Below are 19,867 nucleotides of genomic sequence, written 5' to 3'. Positions count from 1 at the left end.
TGAGCACTTATTAGGCTGTGTAGGCAATTAAAGGCTCATTATTATGGTTTATTAAACAAGCAACTAATAATCAACTAATCCTTAAAATTAAAAACTACTAGTCGACCAGAACAATCTTTAGTTCAGGGCAGTTCTAATTATTACAAGCTTACCGTTGTAAATCGGGCTAAGGTAAGGAGAGTTTTGAACATTGGCTGGTTATGTACTTTTTAAACAAAAAGTTAGAGACTTCATCTTAAATAAACACCTGTAAGTCATCTTTAATGGCAGAAAATGGAACTGAATTCAAAACATTCGTAAATCAGAAATCTACATTCTTGAAAATGCGTTCTATTTCCATTTGAGTTGAATGTCATTTCTGAAGCAGCATGAAGTAGAATCCTCAAATGTGTAGTCATTACAAGAAACAAATGTAGTCTTTCACATGTTTTCTGCGGCTTACATTAGAAGTTAACAATCAGATTTCACTCCCGTCTATTATTGGCTAGTGATTGCTTTGTTGACTCGTACCACTGAAGACCTCAAATAATGAAGGCCAGAGGAGAATTAAATAAGATTGTAACTTTATAACCAATAATAATAAAAAAAAAGACAATACAAGACAGCAGCTTCTTTCTTAATACTTTTGGTGTTCGTGAGATTCATAGAAGAGCGGAAAAAAGAAAAACAAAATTCACATTTTCTTCAGAACTAGAAATACCAGAAAAGGACAAAAACAGCAGCTTTAACTTTATTTATACCCAACTTAGCATCTTTTAGGAAATTGAAATCTTAAAAAATTAAATACTTGAAATCCCAGTATAAAGAGTCACAGTCATACTCCTTCAGACCTTCTTACACAGTGGAGAAATCACATTTGTCACGGTGCAACAGTACGTATGTCACTGTACGGCCCGTAACGGCCAAATACATCCTTCCCCACAACGATGAAGCACAGTCGTTTATCTCCTTTGCAGTCTGACACCTTGCAAGCCATAGGAAGAGCCATGGCTTTGATCTCTCCAAGGCACTTCCATCCTGAAAAAGTGCCGTTTTTGTGTTCATGGGAAACATAAATGTAGTAGCAATCCATCTCTGCTGCATGGGGATCTTTCCGGTCGACGTTCCACGCGATGCCTAATTCTTGTGCGCTTCCGATCCGAGCTAGTTTCACCACTGGCTTCTGGGGCAAGTTATGAGAGGCAGCTACAACCGGCAGCTCTTTGGGAAACGGAGTGTCTGGGAACGGAGGGAGTTTGGAGTGCCAGGCCTCCTATGAAAGAAAGGTAGAAACTGAAATGTTATGACTCTTAGGATATAAGCTTATTGATGTAGTGCAACTACAAAACGGCATACCTCTTCCAACTGTACTGAAGAACTGACACGGTCCTCCTCCGGAACACTTTGATTTTCTTCTGTTCGTTAAAGAAAATGACAGTGAAACAAGACTTGATGAATAGTTTGTGTATTGCATTAACCAAAATTTCAGAAAAAAGAAACTAACAAAAACAAACCGAACAATTTTATTGGCATCATACCTTTAATGGCTACAGGCGGTGTGCTTGATGGTTGTTTCAGCTTTGAAGATGGTTCCAACTGCTGCAGGGCACAAATGTGCAAACAGAACTACTATAAAAAACAGTCTGAAAATGCACATCTAGAATGAGAGGAAAAATAAGGGAGAGAATGATGGCATACCTGATCCAACTCTTGCGTAACCAGGCTCTCTTCTTTCAGTCTGGCTGCTGAACCAGAAGAAAAACACATCATGTCCACCATACAGTCAATACAACAGCGCACTGTTTATAGCATCATTTGAATTTTATTCAAGATCAAATACCTCTGTCTTCTTCTGTAAGGTCAACAACTGGATTCTTAGACCGCTGAAATGAAAAGAGAACAGTTTTCCTATTTTGAAGTAGATATATGAACAACACTAATCTATAGTCACCAGCCGAGTCTGATCTTCTCGTTAATCACACGAGCCATATATTATAATACTATAAAAATAATAAAGCTGCAAGGTTCAAGCGCTTTAAGGCATTTAAGCACATATGAACAAAGACATTATGTAGCAAACCTTTTTTTGCAAATACAGGTTAATTAACCATAGAAATATTACGTTTTTTTTTTATGTTTATGACCGTTACAGTGACAACTGTGGTCCGATCTCCTTAAAACTAACAATCTTCCAAGAATAGACAAAAGCCAAGTAATGACTGATAATGATAAAACATTAAAAGAAACAATTACCAAACTCTGCCAGAAGCCTTTCTTCGGTCTCCTCAATGTGGTCATGTCACAATCGTTGTCTATTAGTGAAAAAAACCAAATCAATCATTGTAATGTGTCACAGTATAAACATTTTACATAGTTGAGGTTAGAATAAATAATGATAATAGCAACAAGACCTGCTGATGACACTGAAGCGTTGTCACTGAAACACTCTCCATTAACTGAACTTCTGGTAGGGGAAAAAAAAATAAAATAAATAAAGTTGCCTAAAATCAGAATTATGCACTCTGACAAGACATTTAAAAGAAATATTACTTATAATAATGTAATAATAGTTAAATACTATACATTTCTGTAGATTTGTCCATTCATAAATCCCCTATTTTGACAATTTGATGGCCCAATGCTCACTTAAAATGATAGTTCACCCAAAAATGAAAATTCTGTCATTAATTACTTATCCTCATGTCGTTCCAAACCCATAAGACCTTCATTCATCTTCAGAACACAATTTAAGATATTTTTGATGACATCCAAGAGCTTATGACCTTGCATAGACAGTATTTTTTTAAAATTACAGTTGACTCACTGACGTCACATGGACTATTGTACCTATTTATGTCCTTACTACATTACTACCTTGAACGTATCAGTTGCTTTCCATTTATGCAGGGTCAGAAAGCTCTCAGATTTCATCAAAAGTATCTTAATTTGAGTTCTAAAGATGAACACATCTTCAAAAACATTTAATAGCACTGGTAAAAAAATAATAATAATAAAATAATATAATAAAATAATATAACAAAAAAAAAACACAAAAAACGACATGACAAGCACTGGCATGTTTACATCCTGTCATCCTTCAACCTGTCAGGGCATTTCCACCGTTACGGACGTGACATTTGCAGTCAAAACCTGAAATATAAATTCTCATAAATTATATTTATTACCAATATATTGAACCATCTCTTTATATTTTTCTAAACCCCTTAAAATACCCCATTTTTCATTCAGTAGATTATTATTTTATAACAATTTTAAATCCTTAATCTTAAACCCAATTTTAATGTTTTTTTCATAAATTTTAATATTGGCTTAATGATAAGAAGTCCTATTATGGCCTTTTTTATAAGATATAATATAACTCTCAGGTGTCCCCAGAATATCAACCTCACATCAGCTGTCAAATGCACACAAGGTTGTGTCAAAAACACAAAGTTCACCAAAAACAAAAGTTGGTTTTGTCTGTGAAAAGCTGCATGTGCATCAGTATATTAGATTTGTGAGAACACACTACTAACACAAAACAACCAGGCCTCCCTCTTATCTTCTGATGTATGACTTAGGTGGGAATTATTTAAATGAAGGATATTGTGAAGTGTACTTTCCTGGAAGAAAACTCAGGACTAGAATCGAAGTGTTTGAGGGAATTCAGATAAAGTGCTTACTAACATAGAGAATAACTCTATTTGAAGTGAATTTCAGATCTATCTTCAGATAACACAAAATTATTGAAGGGAACCCTGGGTATTAAGTCTTCTATGGCTTAATATAATGTAAATAATGTCTCTTACTAAATGTGTAGTAGAAAACCTATGAAACATTTAGGTTATTTTAAAAATCCACAGCTACTGGTGATACCTCTTGCTATTTTTACCACAACACAACTTGGAAAATAAAATACTGATACAATGTCACATTGTGCGACTTTTGTTTCAAAATTTCAGTCAAAGGACTGAAAAGTGAAATGATGCAAGTCATTGCTTTCCTAGTGATAAGAGAAAAAGAAAAAAAAAATGGTAAGATGCCAGTGGACAAATAAAACTTACTAAAGACCAGTGTCTTTGCTCTCTCCACTTTAGCCCTGATGCCTTTGAGGCTTTTAGTAGAGCACAGCTACTGTAAGAGCTTGCAAACAGCAGAGACATGAAACGCCAAATGTCATCCTCACAGGTATCACTGCATGTTAAAAAATAATTCACTATGTTATGCAGATGCAAAATGTGAAACTAATCTTATTCGCAGTCTAGCATTTTATAAATATTTGTATAATATATATTCAGCATATTTAACTTAACCTGTTTTGTATCTTTATTATTCAATGCTTAAGAGATTTATTAAAACAAGTGTATGACTGCAACGATTTATTCTTGATCAACATCATCAACGAACTGGAGCAGCATTAGCCCGTTATTGGAATAAACAGCCGTCAAACAGCGTTCAATTTGCAGGTTACAACTACATCTATTTTATTGTTTATTTTAATTCGGATCCCACACTCTAGCATTAACCTATTATAAATGTACTCTTAAATAAATTGAAATAACCTTCAATTTATAACTACACCTGTCTCGGATGTAGACTGGTGGGAATGTATTTTAATGTGGATTCCAAACTCTACCGTTAACCATAGGTTATAAATGTGCTATATTTTTGGCTCGTGTTCAAGTGTTTGTGCGGAATATCAATGCGCATGCATAAAAGGGAGGCGCCTATGCGGTCACTTGCATTTTTTTCCACTTTTTCTCAATTTTTTTCAATTCGAAACAGACTTTATTTATGTAAATTATAATTATAAATTGATAATGAATGTATATATATAATTACAAATTAATAATGAAAACAAATGCACTTTCTACTGTCTATGTGAACTGGGGTGCGTCTCCAAAAAGAACCAAAACTCAGCATGTGTGTCTCACATAGAGAAATATATCTATAGAAAGCTTGAACTTTTAAACGAACCAATTAAAAATGAAATTAAATAGTCCCTGATTTTGTATGAAGGTTGTATTTCCCTCTAAAAGCACGTCCAGTAGGCTAACTGTGGAGATAAGAGTCAGCACTGTGAATTTCATCTTGCAGCCGACAAGAAAGGTTTATTAATAAATAATTAAAATGTCTTTTTCTATACATTAATAATCATTAAGCTACTTTTGCTTGTGCTTTGTGGCAAACTCTATACATGTGCTTGAGCACACAATATATATTGAAGCTCATTATGGATTAGTAGGTCTATTGATTTAATATAAATGCGCCATTAGTTAAATAGCCCAATGGCTTAAACGAACGACTAGTTAACTAGAAAAGAAAGTTTTTAAAGCATTTTATACACGTTTTCATAGTCGGATAAATTCCGCTTTCAGACCGGTCACATCCATAACGGAACACTGATTTTTCCTGTGAAACACAAAAATGAAAACGTCAATAAAATTTATATTTTATGCTTTATAAATATCCAACCCCCTTCTCAATTCGGCAGATATTGTTGCTTCTGGTTTGTGCATTGTAGTTTGCAGAAAGTCTACAAAATATACTGTCTCCCAGAAACTTGTGCTATTTTTTGTCACATCCATAACGCATGTGTTTTTCCCTCATTTAAAATATAAAACAGGAATATAGACTGATACTTTTCTGATGTCTGGACTGTATTTTAATATAAAGAGATGGTTCAATATATTGGCAATAAATATAATTTATGAGAATTTATATTTCAGGTTTTGACTGCAAATGTCACGTCCGTAACGGTGGAAATGCCCTGACAGGTTGAAGGATGACAGGATGTAAACATGCCAGCGCTTGTCATGTCGCTGATGTCATGTTTCTCAGCGTGGATTTCATTCGATATCCGGGTGCATTTAGACTCTTTGTGGGGAAAACTGATGGTACGGCATTTGGTTTGAACTTACGCTAATATCCATCGCCACCTGTAAGCTGTTTTTAGTAGTTGCCGTCATTGTATCAGTATTTTATTTTCCAAGTTGTGTTGTGGTAAAGACAGGGTAGCTCAATGCCAGTAGCTCACCGAGCGCAACCGTTCTACATTATCAAAATAATGGCGCCAGCCATAGTCCAAAATATGTATAAAATTATGTGGATTTTTTAAATAATGTAAATCTTTCATGGGTTTTCTACTACATATTTCAGTAAGAGACATCATTTATGTTATGTTAAGCTATAGAAGTCTTAATACCTGAGGTTCCCTGTAAGAAAAACTTCAAATTGTTTTCATGCACAAACAACAACATTACACACTAAAGGAAGTTGAAAATGTAAAAAAAAAAAAAAAAAAAATCATTATAGTTCTCCTTTAATATTGCTGCATCTCTAGCAGATCAATTAAACAGAGCAACGCCTGGCCTGATTTTATTATTAAAAAATAAAATCTCTTTATCATTACATTTAAATGCCCACAAGGCAATGCTTTTGTATTGAGAATTTTTCACATCTCAGATAATTTTGGGGACAGAAAAGCCAAGCACCTTCAGTTTCTGTCCATCACACTTGTGTTCTTACAGTGAATCGTGATTGTGGTAATTCAACAATTAAGCAGATGGCTAAGATAACAAATAGCTGTAATCGTTGGTTTGAATGAGTGTGCTTTGTTGGCCTTGAAACACAAACATTCAGCAGCAATGAATACCTCTTTAGTGAAGCACACTAGTTTATAAGGCTGCAACAGCCACACATCAAAGTGAAGAAATGCCACTCGGCATACAGCACCTCAGGGAAAGAAAAGAAATGGAAAGGTGCCAAGACTGCAGCCTTGAATCATTACTGAATTACAAACAACCCACCGAAGAGAAAAAGGACCACTGAGAAGGTTCACTTTGATCACTCTATTAGAATATCTTCTGATTAAACAGTAAATGGAATATTTTAGTGATTGTCATTCATTCAGCAGGCTCACTGCTTCTGCAGCATTTTCAAGTTGAAAGGCATCGGTCTGCAGCATTATAGTGTATCCACCTTATTCTTTAATGCAGAAATAAGCCTATGGGTGAGACTTTCGGTTCATTAGTCGCTATAAGGAAATAATGAGAAGAATAACAACATGCAGTAAATGGTAAAACTGTTCGCAATACAAACCAGTGTGTTCATAATTAAAGGTTCATGAAACCCTGCACTACTTTTTCTGAGATTTTAGCAGAGGTGTTTGTTTTGCACATCATAGATTACAATGTTAGCATCTGTTCATTTTAATTGTTGGAGAAAACTGGTTAATTTTGAGCTTTTTTTCGCTATTTTCATCTTCCGGGTTTAAAATTTACATTGTGCTGACATCACCGTTTGTGGCAACAGACTTCGATGACGCGTTGGTGTCTCATAATTATTCATGAGGCTGCATTTTCTTATCCTATGAGAAGATGCTTCTCCTAATTATTCACGACAGTGTGTGTTGATTTGCAATGACAGACGCTTCAAACTGAGATTGCGTATGAAGAGTTCAGATGCAAAAGCCTCTAAATCCATCTGACGTATTTTAAAATGAGCATTTCTTTCTGGCTACTTTTTATAGGTTTCTATGTAAGTACTGGTACTTCTGAATGGGTTGAGGCTGGAATTTAGCGAGTTTGAAGCAAAAGTATTTGATGGATGTATACTGTGTGTCAGGAGCATTCACTCAGCATCATTATCTCATTTTTGACCGAGATGGCTTTTAGCTGGTTTTGCATCTGAACTCTTCGTATATTAACTGAGAGAAACGAGAAAGGAGAGTGTTTGTTTTTGTTTGCTTTGTAAGAGTTCGGCACAAACGCGATTAATTTATAGAGTAAGTGTAATAGCACTTTTTTACAACTCCTTGACGCAACCCATCAAAAGGATTATAAATGGCGCAAAATAAGCCTTAAAACGTAATAGAGGTGCAACAGCGCGTTCATATATATGTGTTCGATGCAGAGTGCAAATGGCTGTGCATTTATTTGTGTTGTTAACTCAATGGGAACAAAATGAAACTGTCTGAACTCGAAGTTGACTCTCTCCCCCTCTGCTCCGCAGCGCACCACAACCACAACCACTTTTGCAGCATTTTTTAAAACTGTGGTGAGAACTAACCAGTGCTGAAACAGGGGGGTTTCATGACCCTTTAAGATTATACTTTAAAACAATATGACACACCAATCTGCAATATCCAGCAGCAAAACAAGATGTTTTGTACAGCTAAAAATAGCTGGACATGGATGAGCCCAGAAGCCAAACCCATACCCATAAAATTAATAAATGGCCACGCCCGCTCTTACGTGAAAAATAAGGTGGATACAGATTCACATTAAACTCACCAAAAGCCCTTCAAAGGCCATATTTTACTTTATTGGTGCCACCGATGTAACATAAATGAAGCTATGTCTAAAATACTTCAGAATACCTGTATATATTGACTGTTGGTTCAGCTGGAGAGATGCATCGCTGCGGCTGCTCAGGAGGAGGACTTACAGGAGGTGAACTTACAGAAGGGGGAGACTGTTAAAAAGATTAAAAAAAAAAAAAAAAAAAAAACACCAGCGATGAGATACATAATTCCAACAATAAAATCAGCTTCATAAATGTCTTAGCATTATCATTCATTAAACCTTGGTTCTACAACTAAAGCTGCTTTTCCACTATCGGGCCAAACGGTTCTTAGAACGGTAAGGTACGGTTGCAGTTGTGTTTCCACCTGAGCCTGGTACGGCACGGCACAATTACAAACCATTTTCGGCTGCCGTGCTGATAAAGTGTGTGTGCTAAACGGAAGCACGCTACTTGATCAAACTGCCAAGTAAACAGCTACGCTGCGTTCATAGCTCATGCATTAATACTGTCAATAAATGTGGTATTTTTAGAAAGGAATTTTACCTTCTGTGTCCATCTCCATTGGCATGCATATCCCCTCAGCAATTGTTGGTAACGTTATACCTGTCGTCACCTTCTGTTTATTTTGTTTTTTTGCACCAAGAATTGTGTTCTTTTTTCTGCTATTTAATTAAGTAAATCTCAGATAAAAAATAAATAAATAAATAAAAAAAAAATTAAAAAAAAATAATCGTCCATATCGCTGTTTACATTACAATTACGTTACCAAGGCAACGACTGATGCATTTGTATTTACATTCCAAAGAGTTCCATTTTATCAGCACCACAGTGGAAAATAAAACCGTATCCGTGCTGACTGACCCGGATCGGCACGGAATGGAACGGTTAAGCAAAGAGAACGGTTCGGCTCGATAGTGGAAAAGCATTTTAAATCTTATCATCTAGTTCATACCTGACTCTGAGAACTTCCTAAGGATCTGAACTTTCTGATATATGCAAATACTGCATCTCCCCTTCGTTTGATCTTCCTTACATGAGCCTGCAAACAAAAAAACACTGATTTAACATAGAAAATACATATGGTGGTTTTGACATAATAGCCCTGTAGGACACTACAGCAATATGGATTAATATATTAAAGGGTTAGTTTATCCAAAAAAGGCAAATTAAGATATTTTTAATGAAATCCGAGAGCTGACCCTGCATAGGCAGCAACACAACGGAATGATCCCAGGCCCAGAAAGGTAGTGAGGACATTGTTAAAATAGTTAATGTGACCTCAGCGGTCTTGCTGTCTATGCAGAATCAGAGAGCTCTCAGATTTTATCATAAATATCTTAATTTGCGTTCTGAAGATGAACAAAGTTCTTACAGGTTCGGAACAACACAAGGGTGAGCAATTAAAGACAGAATTTTCATTTTTAGGTGAACTATCCCTTTAATTAATAAACATATTTTAATATATATCATTATGGAAATCATGGAAGAGGACTAAAAATGCAAAGCTTGTCACTTACTTCCAATTTCTGGATTCTGGCATCATATTTGGGTTCACTATTCACCTCATTGATTCTCTCCATCAGATTCTTCATCTTGTAGTCAGACTGCTCGACTGCAGTCACAACCTTATCCGCAATAATCTTTTCAACCTATCAATAAACAGGTTACAAATGGGGTGAGATCATATGCAGTTCTGGAAAGTGTAGAACTAGTTTGTGCACCATTTAATATAGAATTTAAATTAAAGTAACAAATACATGAATTGCACATTAAAAACATGTAAATTATTTTTTGCATGGTTTGGTTGGCTGCAAGGCAAATTTTTATACATTGTAACAGTTGATGGTGCCAAATGACATCCATAGCATTTTTTCTATGCTTTTGGACTATCAACTGTTTGGTGACTAGCATTCTTTAAAATGTGTTATCTATTTATTTGTTTATTTTTTGTTACAAGGAAGAAACTCATAGAGGTTTGGAACAGCTTGTGGGTGAGTAAACGAAGACAGAATTTTCATTTTTGGGTGGACAATACATTAGACTATGGACTATGGTAGAATAATGTGCACATGACATTTTCCAGAATGTTTTACCCTAGATGTCTAGGTTTATTAGTTACCTGAAAAGGGGTGGTGCACATTTTGTGATGCTTTAATTTTTTGGTTGCTGATTGTTTTGACAGTACTGAACTTAATTCAAATGAATGTCATTCAATTGAGGAAAAAAGATTTACATATTTACATATACAACAGCTCATGAGGTGAAGAGAATTTTGCCAACCCTGGCGTAAAATAATAATAATAAAAAAAACAACAACAGCTGTCTTTCCATTTCAAAACCAAGGTGACAAAGGCTTACCAAATCCTGACACTTCCATTAATATCATTGGAGAAAAAAAGGACGTAAATAACACACTTGCCTCGGATCGAGGGAGCTTGTTCGCCTTCTGCCCACTCTCTTGACCCGAGTGAAATGAGTCGTCCTCATTTCTGGACCTTTTCATACCTGAGGGATGTCAAGATGTAAAGCTAACGTTAATTTAATTTCGAATGATCAACAAATACATTAACATTACACGATAAAAAGCAAGCAAATCAGAGATGGAATAAAGCAGTAACGTTAGCTCCTTTACAAGTCTCAATGTAAACATTTGCACTTGATTTCAGATTAAACTGCAACCGAGATTCAATCGTAGCCATTTTATTTATCTTCACTAATACAAACAATTGGATGAAACCACGTCACCCAAACCAATCCAGTGTTTTTTATATACGTAAACACGTCTAATATGAATGAATCGAACTACCCGGAAGTGACGTGCTTTAGCAGTTTATAGCAACAAAACAAGAAGCTCTCTGGTTAAAAGCGTTACCGACACTAACGCACTAATGGTGAATGACGTTTCATCTGAAACGCAAGCTACATTCGACGACAACAAACCACTAACAATTTAAAGAATGATAGGTTTAAGCAGGATGCAATACATATATCTTACTAAATCAGCTGGCCTCACGTTTTCTATCGCCACACCAGCACGAGTAACGCGTTTTGTATACCCACTGACTCTGATGCTTGCCATACAACGTGCGTAACAATCTCCAAACGAAGCCCGCGAATTATCATGTGTGGTACCGTTTGCGTTGCATCCTCCCAACAACACGAAACACAAACATTTCACAAACAACCCACCTGCACTGCTTTCTAGAATGGCTAACGCGTCGTAACTACCCGTCAGATTTGTCCTTACAGGAGATTTCCTGTTTCTTTAAATAATATAAGTCCCGCCACGAAGGGTAGTGGGTAACAAAGACCCTGTTTTATGACTAAATGGATCTTTTGAGTCGAATCTTTTCAGAGAACTAGTGGAACCGATTCACAAAACTGGTCTACACGATTCGTTCACGAATAGGACTAATAACATATCGGTCAGAGAGGTTCTTGAATCATCGGCTCACTGAACTAAGTTGAACTAAGAACCGTCTTTCTGACATGTCCTATTCGTAAATAAACTGAGAACCGGTGAGTGAGCAGATACCTAGTGGGGAACAACAGTAATCGAGGATTATTTTCAAATAATCAAGTCAAATAATAAATTTTTTACCAAGGTGATTGTATGACAGTTTTATTTGTAAATTAACTTAAATTTAAACATCTTTGTGAAATTCTTTTAATATTGTAATTTTAATGCAAATGACACTACCAGTCAATAATTTGTGAACAGTAAGATTGTTAATGTTTTTGAAGAAGTCTCTTCTGCTCACCAAACATGCATTTATTTGATCAAAATACAGAAAAAGCAGTAATATTGTGAAATATTTTTACTATTTAAAACAACTTTTTTCTATTTGAATATACACTACCAGTCAATAGTTTGTGAACAGTAAGAATTTTAATGTTTTTGAAGAAGTCTCTTCTGCTTCCCAAACCTGTATTTATTTGATCCAAAATACAGCAAAATCAGTAATATTGCGAAATATTTTTACTATTTAAAATAAGTGTTTTCTATTTGAACATATTTTCAATTGTAATTTATTCCTGTGATCACAGCTACATTTTCAGCATCAATACTCCAGTCTTCAATGTCACATGATCCTTCAGAAATCATTCTAATATACTGATTTGCTGTTTAAGAAATATTTATTATTATTATTATTATTATTATTATTATTATAAATATTTAAAACAGCTGAGTACTGTTTTATTTTTCCTTCCGGATTCTTTGATGAACAGAAAGATCCAAAGATCAGCATTTATCTGAAATAAAAAGCTTTTGTAACATACATTATACCATTCAAAATGGAGACAGTATATTTTTTGAGCAGCAAATTAGAATATCAGAATGATTTCTGAAGGTTAATGTGACTGGAGTAATGATGCTAAAAATTCAGCTTTAAAATCACAGGAATAAATACAGGAATTTAAATAGTAAAAATATTGCTTGGTGAGCAGAAAAGACTTCTTTAAAAAACAAAAAATCTTACTGCTCAAAAACTTTTGACTGGTAGTGTACATTTAGTTATACAATAACGCCTTTTAACGTTGTATGTTGCAATGGAATTTATGTATTTATTTATTCATTCATTCATTCATTTATTATTATTATTTTACATCTGAACATTTTATGTAGGAAGCATTATATCGCGTGATGACGCGTTCTGACTGAAAAGAATCACTGAATCGGATGTTTGAACCGGTTCTTTGAAAAGAACTTCAAAATACCCCCCTTCTTTACTCCCGTATTTCTTTTTACCAGTTGCTGCTTATTTATTTATAGGTTTTACTTAACTAGCGTAGGGATTAGTGTAACACGTAACAAATTGCGTAGGCCCACTACAAAAGTTTATAAACCACTGCAATGAGCTTTAATTCACATTGCCCCCCTTAAGGATAAAACGCCACCCTGCGGTTGGAGATGTTTTTGCAGGCTCCTGACGTCTCTGTCCCATAGGGATTTTGTTAGCGCGGTACCACGCACACATTTCACAGTCAGAAGGTTGCTCGGAAACATAATTAAATGTTTCCCTGTCTAAAAATACCCAATTTACCACATCTTTGATTGAAAATATTATGGCCCTGGTGTACCCAAGGGCCCTAGTACAGGCATTAGATCCCCCCTATTGGGGTGCAGCAAATGAATATGCTGCTATGCCACTGTGCGGGAGAGTATAATGTTTCTATTTAATGATTCTAAGACCACACTTTGTGTAGTTGCATATGCAATACAGTGCAGTTAAAAATCATTCCATAAAAGGGATAGTTCACCCAAAATCATCAATTACTCACCCTAATGTCAACATGTGAGTTTCTTTCTTCTGTTGAACACAAGAAGAGATGTTTTGAAGAATGTTGGTAACCAAACAGTTGACGGTAGCCATTGACTTTCATAGTATGGGGAAAAATACTATAGAAGTCAACGGCTACCGTCAACTGTTTAATTCCCAACACTCTTAAAATATCTTCTTTTGTGTTCAACAGAATAAAGAAACTCATACAAGCTTGGAACAAGTGGAGTTTGAGTAAATCCAGACAGATTTTTCATTTTTGGGTGAACTATTCCTTTAATGGTTATAGTCTCCCTCAGTATTGAAGCATTTTGATTTCTAGTGAGTTTTAATTTAGGAGTCCTGTGCATCTCTCCAAGCAGGCTTCATTTGAGTTTTGTTACCTAATCTTTGGTTGCACAGTCTTGATGTAACTGCTCACATTTTCTTTGTTTTGCAGAGGCATTCACTTTGCATTACTTCTCAAACAGACATGGTACCGCTTCCCTGCATTCATGCATGACTCTATACCCAGCACTACAGTATTAAGCTGAAATACAAACCCCTCAGGGAAATGCGAGAGCCGCAGTTTGAGCGTGAACAATTGCTTTTTTTTGGCTTTTTTTTAAACTAAACATGAGTTAGGGTGCAGACAGTGTCCAGAAAATAAGGGCCAGTATGATTGTGGAAGTGAACAGACCAAAAATAGAAAGAGAAGCACTTGGTTACTCACATTTTGGGATGTTTCTTTTCTTTTCAGTTTCACATGCAGAGCTAAAAACAGAAACATTTGCAGATGTTAAGAACTTCACCTTAGTGTGGAGGAGGAACGTGTTCTCCTTTGAGATCTAAAGCATCAGCCACATTCTGCACCTGCTGCATGGAGTAGTCTGCTAATAGGTAAATCATGTTCACTGCGACTGCAGAAAATGAGAAAATGGCCATTTCCCTCTGTCCGAGAGGATAATGGGAGTTGGGGGCTGGAGGTGTACCAATTGCTCTGACTTGGAGAGTCTTCAATAAACTCAGGTCCTTCCCACAGAACATGGTGACATCACACAAAGAGCTTTTCTATGACTCATGTCTGTGTTTTGAATGCATAGTTTGAATCAAATATACCATAGTTCAAGTTACATTTACTGAAATGATTCAAAAGAGGTTATGATGGCAAAACAGAGAGGTAGCATATCCTCACGGTGCTTTTAGGCACATTTCTTGAAGAGAGCATCTGCTGTTAGGAAAAAGCAATCATGAAATATGGTCAAGAATCATTTTTTTCATCCATCCTCATAATCATATGAAGAAGCTTTGCTACATCTAGAAACTACTTTTTTTGCCGTTACTGTATATTTAGAAATGTGTTATGCTGTAATTTTATTGAAATTTTTTTTAATTAAGTTTCCTTATTGTCATTCCTTATAACATATTGTGGGAAAAATTGTTTTAATGTACAATAAATTATTATTTTCTGTAAAATACTGTAAAAATGTATGTTTTTTTTTTTATTTTTGTCGTAAGTCTGTCTGTATGTCTACCAGCCAAAGGTTTTGAACAGTAGGATTTTTTATGTTTTTTTTAGGAAGTCTCTTCTGCTCACCAAGCCTGCATTTATTTGATCCAAAGTACAGCAAAACAGTAAAATTTTGAAATATTTTTACTATTTAAAATAACTGCTTTTTATTTGAATATATTTTAAAATGTAATTTATTCCTGTGAATTCAAAGCTGAATTTGTAGCATTGTTACACCAGTCACATGATCCTTCAGAAATCATTCTAATATGCTGATTTGCTGCTCAAAAAACATTTATTATTACATTTATACATCATATTATTATTTTATGTTGAAAACAGCTGAGTAGAATTTTTTCAGGTTTCTTGGATGAACAGCAAGTTCAGAAGAACAGCACTGATTGGAAATAGAAATCTTTTGTAACATAACACATGTCTTTACCAACACTTTTGGTCAGTTTAAAGCATCCTTGCTAAATGAAAGTATTAATTTCTATAATTTCTTTATAAAAAAAGCTTCTGAACGGTATGTTACAAAAGCTTTTTATTTCAGATAAATGCTGATCTTTGGAACTTTCTATAATTATCAAAGAATCCTGAAAAAAAAAAAAAATACTCAACTGTTTTAAATATTGATAATAATAATAATAAAAATGTTTCTTGAACAGCAATTAGAATGATTTCTGAAGGATCATGAGACAGTGAAGGCTGAAGTAATGATGCTGAAAATTTAGCTTTGATCTCAGGAATAAATTACATTTTAAAATATATTCAAATAGAAAGCAGTTATTTTAAATATTAAAAATATTTCCAAATTTTACTGTTTTTGCTGTACTGTGGATCATATAAATGAAGGCTTGGTGAGCAAAAGAGACTTCTTTAAAAAGATTAAAAATCATGTTCAAAAACTTTTGACTTCTAGTATACTGTATCTATCAATTAATTAAGGTTCTGACCAACATGCCACCACTGAATACCTAAAACATTGTCACAGCATTTTTGATGTGATTTCTTTTTCTTTCTTTCTACCTTGCAATAAAAATGTTTCTGATTTATGCAACTAGACGTGAGGATAAACGCATAAGTGCGTACTGAGCCACTCTGATCGGTCATATACGGTATGAACGAGCTGAGATGAAATGTTCGTGGTTCCCTCATCTCGTGTAAGAAAGTACTGCTGTACGAAAGCTGCAGAAACGCATCAAATCGAGCACGTTATGAACGGTCAGATGAGTTGAGAATAACGTGAGAGCAGCATCTGCGCTGACGAGCCCCTGAAGTCCGAGCAGCGCTCACTGTACGCGGGAATGATGAGCTCAGTGGTTTCCGCAGTGAAGTTTGGCTCTGGCATTTCAAACGCTCATACGTCACCGAGAGGCAATCCCTCACCGAAATGATTCAGATCCGCTGAAAAAGCAGAAGAATCACGCCACGACCGGTAAAAGCTCCACAAAACCCAACCGAGGTCATACTTTAATAATCCACATCCAGCGAGTTTATGAGTATCTTGTCTATTATAACTTTTAGGATTACGCGTAAGTTAGCCTTACGTCAAGTGACGGTTTAAACACCGGTGAACGGTGAGATTTGAAGACAGTTGCAAGATTTGAAGACAGTTGCACTGAAAACTGTTTCTTCTTAGGGGGTGCCGTGCTCCGAAACAGGGTGTAATTCTCATTTTCACCTTAAGGATGTGTTACTGACGGCATCCCTCAGTTCCAGAGAGGCTGTGGGGAAAGAGGACTGCGAGACTGTCCTGTGGTCCTGCTTGCAGATTCAGTCCCAATTTCTTGCGGATTCAGTTACCAACGCGCGAGTCTCGCGGTTCTGTTTACCGAGGAAGAGTCATGGATAATTCATAAACATGCAAACCACTGGATTAATTTGATTCATATGCTGCTGTGGTTGAACTTGAAGGATTCGTCGGTGGGAATAATTATCCATATTTCCAACCTGGCTGGTGAGAGGAGGACTGTTGCAATGTCATCCCATTCAACATCTTTGGAGCTTTGTGGAAGAGGGATGCTGTGAGTATTATTGTTTTTTTTCTCTGTCTGTTTGTTAAAATTCAAACCGTTTGGTCTCTTAAAGGACACTGGAGAATGGACATAAACGTTTTAGAATTCAGTCTAACCGTCCAGTTACAGTGAAATTAATTTGATGCAGGAAAACGCGGCTTTTCTTGCATCATTAGCGATGCGCGGTACTAAAACAGAGGCATAAAAGGAAGAAAATGGGATTTGATACTTTGTAATGTTTGGATGCAGGGCTTTCAAACAGTAAGTTGTGTTTTATCGAGTTATGTCAAACAATACGCTCTTGTTTTACCTGTAAGGAAACTCGTGTCATGATCATGTGAGCATCAAAGCTGAAGATTTTCCCTCAGGAGTGCGCTTCGCGTTTACTGGATAAAACGAGGGAATTTAGACAAAAAGAAAACCAAAAAGAGCAGGGAAAAAGATAAACGTGTCATTTTAAACGTTTTCACGTGATAGACGACTTGCCTGTGCTTGCTTTGATATGTAACAGATGAATGCGGATTTTGGTCGAGTTGTTGATCCAACTTCCAATATCAGGCTAGCCTACTTTTCTTGTTAAATCATACCGCTGGTTTTATTTTCCATTAAACAGCTGGATTGTAAGCTTCTGTTCTGTCAGAATGGATACGATCGACCTTCATAGTTAATTCTGTTGTAAAGTTCTCATGCGTATGTTTTTTCTTTGAATATTATAGTGTCCTACAGCGTACTGAGGTTCCAGCTGAGAACGCAAAACGAGACGCGTCAATAGGGGGCGCACTTGCATAATGGTCGTTTTGAGGAAATTAATGAGGTATCAGAAGGAATATTCATCTAGATATATTTCCCATGTTAAGATCTCTGTCACGTTGTAAGAACACCGATATGGCATTTGCCTGAAATAACAAACGAGGACTGTTTTATTCACGCAAACAGCAAAATCTTTCATAAATGATGTCCTTTCTCTCTCTCTTTCTCTCTCTCTGTCTCTCTCTGATTAATTAATTAACGTTGCATTAAAATGAAAAATCGCATAAATGTAAAATGTAATTGTCAAAAGACCTGGCCTCCAACCAAAGTGCATGCAATCTCAGCTCCACATTCATTATTGTGTGTCACATGGTTCAAAATTCATGTGATGATTTATTTATTTATTTATTTTCACATGAAAATTTTTGCAACATGATGACACAGTATCTGTGTTGGACAAAATGTCACGTAATGTCTTAAAACATTGTTTTAAAGACATAAAAACAAGCATGCTCTGCTATATTTAAACATCTGTATATATTTAGCAATTATTAAATCAGTGTAAATCTAAATGTAAGCATATAATTTAAATGCATATCTGCAAAAATGCATTAAACTTAGCGAGTCTTAGCTTCTAATCACACAAAGCATGATTTTCCTTCACCAATCTCTGCTCAACTGCACTGAAACAAATCAACCATTCATGTTTGCTTGCTCTACTGAATTCCTATCAGCCAAAACTGTGCTAAATCTAGCTTGTTCATTCATTTGTCTTTAATAATGGCGATATGATGCATTATTCCTCACGTGAATCGCAAGCTCCAGCAGCCCCTGCACCATATGTTGTTTCTCTGCAGTTTTGTGCCTTGCTTTACAATGCATCTGTTTGCGTATACATGCTGGCCACAGTAGCGGAGGGCCTGTAAGCTTCCTCCGCTCAGTCAGTCCAAGACTCTTCATGTGATGATGTCAGCTCCACTCTCTTCTGCCCTGCTTGCTGCTCAGATCTAGTGTCACATGTAATATTCATCATTTGCTCATTGCTAGCTATTCATTGCCTAAATTCCAAAATGAGATTATAAAATCCTGCGCCTCTCGTCGCTGTTGTGTAACTCCGCTGGATTGTATGAAAAATGCATTTGCTATTGAATAAGTATTTCAGGTAGTGTAATTGTGACCTAAAAGAATTATTAAGCAATGTTGCATAAGCTTTAGCAATCTGGATTCATTATGGGTTTTCTCCTCCTTGATGTGTTTCGTAAACCTCTAAATGCATTATATCACAAACAACCTCTATTATGTGTGTTTTTTTGTTTTGCAGGGAATGAAGTCGAGCACTATGGGGTTTTCCAGGTTGGTTCTTCTGACTCTTCCAGCTCTCCTTACCCTCATCAGCATCTCACATGCGGCAGAGAAAGTGCCCATACTGAACATTGCCGTGATCCTGGGTCAAACACGCTACATCTCCGATAGAGATATAAGGGCTCTGTGGAGCAAAGATGACCCTATTGATGTCAACGTGGTGACCCTGCTGGTGAATGAAACAGACCCCAAAAGCATCATCACCCATGTGTGCGATCTCATGTCCGGGACTAAAATCCACGGGGTGGTGTTTGGGGACGGCACGGACCAGGAAGCCATCGCCCAGATTTTGGATTTTATTTCCTCTCAGACTTTGATACCCATTCTGGGGATCCATGGCGGCTCGTCCATGATCATGGCGGATAAGGTCAGTCGGTAATATGTCAAGCATCAGCTCACCAAGGGTACATTATTGAATATTTAAGAGCTTTTCAAATTCGTTTACTCCAGATCTGGAGTGGAAGATGAGCTCGAAATATTATTGAGATCACAAAATGAGTTCAGTGTGCACTCTTAATGTGGTTTAGTAATGACAATAATGTAAAATGATGTCATTAGTGCAACATGCAGTCGTGGCTTAACTGTTCCCCTGACAAATTACCATATGGAGTTATTTCACGACATATGCTCCATCAGAAAAAGCTGGAGTAATCACTTTACTCAACCCGATAACAAATATC

At 36.1% G+C, this 19,867-nt stretch overlaps 2 protein-coding genes across 6 annotated transcripts in view; one reads left to right on the top strand and one right to left on the bottom strand.

Moving 5' to 3' along the window:
• Positions 1 to 427: 427 nt before the first annotated feature.
• atf7ip2 (activating transcription factor 7 interacting protein 2) lies at positions 428 to 11,626 on the bottom strand. Of its 5 annotated transcripts, none has more exons than XM_051105727.1 (12): positions 11,476 to 11,626; positions 10,706 to 10,791; positions 9,804 to 9,935; positions 9,239 to 9,325; positions 8,360 to 8,454; positions 2,391 to 2,443; positions 2,233 to 2,291; positions 1,820 to 1,862; positions 1,678 to 1,724; positions 1,518 to 1,578; positions 1,336 to 1,394; positions 428 to 1,252 (listed from the first exon to the last, which is right to left on the bottom strand). In XM_051105727.1, exons 2-12 carry the CDS (start codon positions 10,787 to 10,789, stop codon positions 860 to 862), a joined length of 1,113 nt encoding a protein of 370 aa, XP_050961684.1. In that variant the 5' UTR covers positions 10,790 to 10,791; positions 11,476 to 11,626; the 3' UTR covers positions 428 to 859. The 5 variants fall into 5 exon arrangements, with proteins under 5 accessions (XP_050961684.1, XP_050961685.1, XP_050961686.1 ...); XM_051105728.1 differs by lacking the exon at positions 11,476 to 11,626 and adding an exon at positions 11,282 to 11,432; XM_051105729.1 differs by lacking the exon at positions 11,476 to 11,626 and adding an exon at positions 11,093 to 11,112.
• Positions 11,627 to 16,342: 4,716 nt separating this feature from the next.
• The window catches only part of grin2aa (glutamate receptor, ionotropic, N-methyl D-aspartate 2A, a), a 181,354-nt gene continuing 177,829 nt past the window's right edge, over positions 16,343 to 19,867 (top strand). The window contains exons 1-2 of the mRNA XM_051105723.1: positions 16,343 to 17,084; positions 19,147 to 19,554. Coding sequence (XP_050961680.1) covers positions 19,150 to 19,554 — 405 coding nt within the window. The 5' untranslated portion in view covers positions 16,343 to 17,084; positions 19,147 to 19,149. The remainder of the gene's footprint in view (positions 17,085 to 19,146; positions 19,555 to 19,867) is intronic.

The sequence above is a fragment of the Labeo rohita genome, chromosome 3 (genome assembly GCF_022985175.1).
Source record: "Labeo rohita strain BAU-BD-2019 chromosome 3, IGBB_LRoh.1.0, whole genome shotgun sequence".
NCBI classification, from domain to species: domain Eukaryota; kingdom Metazoa; phylum Chordata; class Actinopteri; order Cypriniformes; family Cyprinidae; genus Labeo; species Labeo rohita.
The sequence above is the reverse complement of the archived record's forward strand: the minus strand, read 5'-3'. Positions and strand labels throughout refer to the sequence as shown.